This window comes from Grammomys surdaster, unplaced genomic scaffold (assembly GCF_004785775.1).
Source record: "Grammomys surdaster isolate TR1022 unplaced genomic scaffold, NIH_TR_1.0 187, whole genome shotgun sequence".
NCBI classification, from domain to species: Eukaryota; Metazoa; Chordata; class Mammalia; order Rodentia; family Muridae; genus Grammomys; species Grammomys surdaster.
The window spans coordinates 5,150,726-5,157,695 of record NW_021604632.1 but is presented as its reverse complement, the minus strand read 5'-3'; the positions used below and the strand labels follow the sequence as shown (position 1 = coordinate 5,157,695).

Sequence of the window (6,970 nt, the reverse complement as noted above, 5' to 3'; positions counted from 1 at the left end):
TAGATAGATAGATAGATAGATAGATAGATAGATAGATAGATAGATAGAATATTTTAAGGTTTTTAATCTAAATTGGCATGACAGGAAGCCAGAATCCTGGCAGCCAGGCAGTCTCACATTCATCCCTTCATTGCCTAGCCTTTGTGACCGACAACAACATCTTGATATTTGAGGAACATCAGATCTGTACCAGCCCCAACCTGTACCACATACAACAGACCATACAGAGTGGGGGGCTGTTCGTGGAAGATGAGAACAAGTTCATCTTCTGCAACGTCCTGGTGGGTCATCAGGCCAAGGCTCGGTTCAAGATCAGCAACGTGGGAAAGATCTCCTGTGACGTCAACATTATCGTCAAGCCCATCTCCAACAAGGTAGGAGGTTCTGTTGCCCCAGCCCTCTATTGTTAGTATAAAGCCAGGGAAGGAGCTCTGGGAAGTTCCTGCGATAGACTCTGACACCTAGGTGGAAACCATGAAGCTCTCAGGCCCTGTTAGAAGTTCTGTGAAGTCACAAGGCCATGTCCCTTAGGCCAAGGACTGACTGTCTGTGTGTATTTGTGTGTGTGTGTGTGTGTGTGTGTGTGTGTGTGTGTGTGTGTGTCTGTCTGTCTGTCTGTCTGTCTTTCTGTCTTTCTGTCTTTCTGTCTTTCTGTCTTTCTGTCTGTGTCTGTGTCTCTTGTGTCTGCATATGTGTGTGTATCCTGTGCATACCTTTGTACTAAACTGGTACATCCTAATAGGCAACTCACTTGTCTGTCCAAATTCGTCTGAACTCACTGTGTAACTGATAAATACAAGCACTGGAAGAGAAGCCAATGATGGGCACCAGCTACAGGCAGATTAGCCTCCAACCTCCCACTCTTCTGGTCAGGGAGATGTGGAAGGTGCCAGACAACAGGTATAAAGGGGAGTAGAGAACGTGTGCTGATGAGACCTTCCTCTGCAATATGCATTGTGCTTAGTGATCTTCCATTTATTGTTTTGTTTCAAGTTCGAGACTCTTTAAGACTAGGTCATTGTCTCTATTTTACAGTTAGGGAAACTGAGGCTCAGCTTAATTTTTTCCCCCTATTCCACATCCTAAGAATATACAGCTAGGGTTAAAGCCAAACCTGGTTCATATTAAATTAATGAGTTCCCGTTTCAGAGGTCTGTCAAGCTTAAAACTGCCCCCTCTCTCTGGGTCAGAACTATAGTATGGCCATTTTCCTCATAGAAGAGGAAAACATTCAAAGATAGCACAGAGGACTGAATCAACAGGTAGCTGCTACCCCGAATTTCCGGTATATGCTTCAAGCAGTACTTACCAGAACAATGAGCAATCTGTGCCCCTGTGGTTCTCATGCCCCAGATGTCACACTGTTCTTGGCTGGTGAGAGTGGAGGAGGTCTCCAGGGTTGGCCTCAGCCTACAGCTGTGTGCATTCCTTGAAGACGGTCGTCTGAGAGAGTTAGGAGACCATTATCCCCCGTCACTATCGTCAAGCACTGGTGACATCCAGTCATCACTCTCTAACCATGTTGAAGAAACCGAGAAGCTGCTTGCTTCTCATTCTATATTAAAAAGTCCAAAAGGTGGGGGACCCTGGCTTGTTGTGGCTTGTTTTTTATTTTGTTGTTGTTGTTGTTTATTTTATCTATTTATTTATGTAACAGTGCTCTGCTGCATTACACCTGCATGCCAGAAGAGGGCATTAGATCCCTTTATAGGTGGTCATGAATCACCATGTAGATGCTGGGAATTGAACTCAAGACCTCTGGAAGAACAGTCAGTGCTCTTAAGAGCTGAGCCATCATCTCTCCAGCCCAAAGCCTAGCTTCTAAAGAGAAAAGTTTTATGACAGTAGACTTGGGGACATCCAACCTTCTCCTCTCCAGTTAGAGACTTGAAGGGAAAAGCAGTGAAACCTTAGTGACCTTTGGCTAAAGAATGAGAACAGGGTAGCCTGCATTGTGTTCTGCTCAGTACTGTAAGAAAGAAAAAGCTCTTTCAAAGCTATGCTGGGAGTCTATGCAGTTCAAAACCACTCACCGGATAGTAACAAGTCGAGTGCTAAGGGAAGGTATTCTAGACGTGGTGCTTGGAGTTACAAGGAACAGAAGCTCCTTTGATAACACAAGGATCCCAGTAGTGAGTCAGGAACCTCCGACCCAGGTCAAAACACATGAGAGCACCAGCACCTGAGTCAGCTTCCAGCTCAGCTCCACGTTAATTGCACTAATTTAGTTGACTAGGTGCAATCTAAGGTGGCATTTGGTGAGAACATTTGGCTGACTGGCTTGGTTTGTCTATTTGAGTCAGAATCCATGGTCTAGCCACGTGTAGCCAGATGTTGCCTAGGGATAAATCCCCAGACTCTGGGCCACTCTATCCAGGGCCCATGACTCTGCAGGTAATTGAGCTTGTCTAGCATAATCTTAGAGAAGGGAGAGTTCACAGCAGGGCAGAAGGATCCACAGTCAGCCCCAGCAGAAATACAGAGCACCCAACCCCATCCCCCTTCACAGGCGGCCCACCGCATCACTGACATCTTTGACGTGGAACCCAGCAAGATGTGCATTGGGAGCCGCTCACACGCCTTCGCCACAGTGCTGTTCACACCACAGGCCATGCAGACCTACCAGTGCATCTTCGAGGCCACTTTGGATGGCCTGCCCAGGTACCACCTACTCCTCCTCCTGTGGCAGAATGACAGTGTACATGCTGTGTGGAAAAGTGTCCCGGCCTGATCAGTTTCAGCCACCTTGCTTGCTCTTCCTGTCCCCCTGCAGCAACCTGGCGAGGAGCCGCGGTCTTGTGTTTGATATTATTGGTGAGGGGACCCTCCCTCGAGTGACTGTCATCCGGCCAACTCTATATAACCAACACGGAAACCCCTTGCTCCTGTTTAAGAGGCTTCTGCTTGGTCACTCAGAGAAACTACCTCTCATCCTTAAGAACAATGGCACCATCCCCGCCCAGGTAACAGCTGAGGGTGACATACAGGGTTACCTGGGTGACATACTGGTCAGACCATGCTGCCTGATTTCTGCCTCACAGTTTCTGAGGTTTCAGACCACAGTCCTTCCTTGCTTCTCTCCATTTTAGGCCCACGGTGACACAGAACATTACGCTGGCACTATCCTGCATAGTTTTCATTATGGTGACATTTATAAATGTGTCCACAGCAGTGGGCCTCAACCCTTCTAATGCTGAAAACCCCTTAATACAGTCATGTTGTGGTGACCCCCCCCCAGCCATAACATTATTTCTGTTGCCACTTCATAACTGTAATTTTACTACTGTTGTGAATCATAATGTAAATATCTGTGTTTTCCCACAGTCTTAGCCAACCCCTGTGAAAGGGTCATTAGACCCTGAGGTGGATCATAACCCACATATTAAAAACCACTTGTATAGTTCAGTGAGGTCCTGCCACTTACTACCTGGTTTGTTTGAACTTTCCTTAAGAATTTTTGTATAATCAGCTCATATATGAGCTTGAGAATCATTTTTTTCAAGTTCCTTTAAAAATCTCTTTGGAAGGAGCTGCAGAGATGGCTCAGTGGTTAAGAGCTCTGGCTGTTCTTGCAGAAGGCCTGGGTTTGGTTCCCAGAACCCACATGGTGGCTTAAAACCATCTGTAGCTCCAGTTCCAGGGAATCTAACATCCCTTCTGAACTCAGCAGGCATTAAGCACACATATGGTGTTCAGACATACCTGCAGGTAAACACCCACTTACATACAGTAAAATACATCCCCAAAAAGGTTTTAATCTCATTGGAATCAAAATTAAAGCCTGTGAGTTCTCTGGGGAAAAATTCCTGGTTTCAGAATAACTGTCCACCCTGGGTAACATTTAGGATTCCTGTCCATCATTTGGACTTTTATCTCAGTATTCCTAAAATATTATAAGTTCCTCTATATAGTTTATCTTTTTGACATTATTTATTATTTTGTGTGTATGTGTCTACATGAGATTGTGGAGGTCAGAGGCTAACCATGGGATTCAGTTCTCTCCTTCCACCCTGTTGGTCCCTGGGTTTGAACTTGGGTTGCTAGGCTGAACACCAAGTGTCTTAACCCACTGAGCCATCTTGGTACCCCTCCACTTAGTTTCCCATTATGGTTATTTCTAAATCTGTAATCTCTGGTTGCAGTACAGTGGCTCTGTATCTTCCTTCTCTTTGTTTTTTATTCTTTATAGTCAGCATCAGTACCTTCTAAAAATGTCAGATTTCTCACATCTAAAATCTAATGTCTGGCTTTAGCTCTCTCTGCCTGCTTTCCAGAGTCAGTCAGAGTTGTTTTTCCTATCATCTCACTAGGATATTTACCATGACTCTAGCACATGCACAGCACCTAGGAAATGCTGGCTTCCTGGAAACCGTAGTTATGCAATGCTTCATAGAACTATGGGTATTCATTTCCATTCCATTAGTCTAGATTATACCTTTCCACTGCCTCTCTGTGTAACAGAAACAGTGACAATCCCCTTTGACACTGTCTAACTGTGTAATCCAGAAGGTCACCCATCACCTTTGGGCTTCTGGTTCCTAACTCAGATTACTAAGAATGGCCTAACTGAGGGTTCATTTTTCTATCCAAGTCTAATGCTTGCTACATATATCTCTTAAGTCTCTCAAGACCATGAGCTAGAGATATGGTTCAATGGGTAAAGGGCTTAATACACACACATGAAGTACAAAGTACAAACCCCCAGAGCCCACATAAAAGCAGGACAGGAGGTGGCAGTCACCTGCAATCCCAGCACTCAACAGGCAGAGACTGGGGATCCCCAGTCTCTATTAGAGACCAGCTAGACAAGTCTGAATCAGTGAGCTCCAGGTTCAGCAAGAAACCCTGCTTATGTAGAAAGAGAACTATTGAGGAAGGTACCCTGTCAATGTCAGGCCTCCACATGCATGCACACTCTACATACATGTGCCCCCACACACATGAGAACACACACGTACCATTCACATGTATCCAGGCAAAAATGGAGAAAATAAAAGGCGAAAGCTACGTGTAATGACTTTGAAGATTCTTGCCACCTAAAATACAGCTCAATATCGCAACCCAGACTCAAATTCTTGAGCAACCTGTACGCTTAACACTCAACCCTCAACCCTACTTTCTTCTTTCCAGCTGCATGTGGACCTGCGGGACCAACTAGGAGTCTTCTCTCTAAAAGGGAGGCCCACTACCTCCTACATCTACATCATAGAGGAAAACAAACCAAATGAGAAAGGTGAGCGGAGAGGGCAGGCGCTCAGTAGGGCAGAGGAACCCAGAAGCTGCTTTACCAGGGACTTCTCAGGGCCAAACCACAGTTGGTACTCAGTCACGACACTGGTAGCCAAGGGTTCCCCCGCAAAGGGGCTGCTTTCCTTCTAACCACGGTCTTTCCAGAGATGCATTTTTCTAAATCATAACTTTCATCTTCACTTTACAGTCAAAAAAGCCCACACGGCCTCCCTAGTGGTTTCTCCTGGAGACACAGCTGAGTTCGATGTCTTTTTCCACTCCAATAAGATTGGGAGAATGACAGGCACCATCCACTTATCAGTGATCAACAACCAGTATGAGGAGACCATGATCCACCTGATCGGCGAAAGCTACAAGGATGACATCACCTTGGACAACATCCATGGTCTGATCAGTTCCCCCAGCCAGGAATGCTCAGATATGTCTGAGGTCATAGAGATCGCCGAGGAGAGCACCATGGAGGACTTGGTGACAGGTGGGAGAAGTGCAGTCTTGACAGCTGTTGACTCCGGTCACCCTCTTGATCAGATCTTGAGCTCTGCCTACACAAGTCTCAATCACTCTTTGTACACCTCATTTATGTGTGCGTTCATGCAGCGAACTCTTACTTAGTGCCAAGTGCAAGTGCCAAGCGCTACACTGAGCCCTAGACCTGCTGATTAATAAGAAAGCCTTTGCCATTTTTAGGGAACGTACAGTTTGATGGAAACGCATGCTTCCCTGCAGTCTCTCTGCCTCTGTCTTGTAGCTAGCTTGTATCGGCATTGAGGGTTCCACCTGGATCATGCATCCTAGGCTCTCTAAGTGAAATGGCGGGCTCATCTCCCTGGAGAGGGATGAGCTTGTGCCCTCAGCCTCACAGCCTAGCTGCTTGATGAGCAGGCCAGCAGCCTACAGTAGCAGCATCTCCTAAGTTCCTGTCAGAAATGAGAATTTCAGACCCACCCTGACCTGCAGGATCATAACCCACATTTTCACCAGATCCCTGGACGGTCACATGAATATCAAAGCTTACATCATGGCTCTCTGCAGTATCTCCACTACTGAACCTTCCTTCCATTTAGGGACCATACCCTGGGAAGGAAACATTTTACATAATTATTACCAAAAAGCACCGGTTAAGTACTGTCGCCATATGACTGATTGCTTTAAAGGGAATTGTAAGTTCATCTTCAAAATTTCCACAGGAACTTAATTATAGTCCCAGAATATATAATCAGGGGCTGAAATCAACACTCTTTCTGTAGTTACTGTTTCACTCCTGTCTGAAGCTATGCAACGGCATCATTCTTATCAGGGGTCAAATAGGGGGTGGCAGTAATCCAAGTTTAGAGCTTCCATATCTATTAGAGGGTTTCCAGGTTTAGCAAACATGAATACAGGTATTCCAAGGAAAATCAAGTTCCAGATAAACAATAACTTTTAGTATATGTGTGTCCACAAAGTATTATGCGGGGGATATTTATCAAAGAGAAATTACTCATTGTCTGTCTATAATTCAAATTTAATTGAGAATCCTATATTTTATCTGGCAGTCTAACATTTCATTGTATTGTCTCACTAAACAAATGACATCAGAATCTTAATTTTCTCTTGAACAAATATAAGAGCCAAGGTCAGTGTACAGAGAGAACTGATATATGGGTGAGTGGGAAGACGGATGGATGGATGGATGGATGGATGGATGGATGGATGGATGGATGGATGGGTGGATGGGTGG

General features: G+C 45.3%; 1 protein-coding gene across 1 annotated transcript in view; it reads left to right on the top strand.

Annotated features, from left to right (window-relative positions):
- Positions 1 to 6,970, top strand: part of Hydin (HYDIN axonemal central pair apparatus protein) — a 342,846-nt gene that overhangs the window by 297,441 nt on the left and 38,435 nt on the right. Inside the window, exons 58-62 of the mRNA XM_028768759.1 lie at positions 139 to 374; positions 2,510 to 2,661; positions 2,774 to 2,963; positions 5,131 to 5,233; positions 5,438 to 5,725. Coding sequence (XP_028624592.1) covers positions 139 to 374; positions 2,510 to 2,661; positions 2,774 to 2,963; positions 5,131 to 5,233; positions 5,438 to 5,725 — 969 coding nt within the window. The remainder of the gene's footprint in view (positions 1 to 138; positions 375 to 2,509; positions 2,662 to 2,773; positions 2,964 to 5,130; positions 5,234 to 5,437; positions 5,726 to 6,970) is intronic.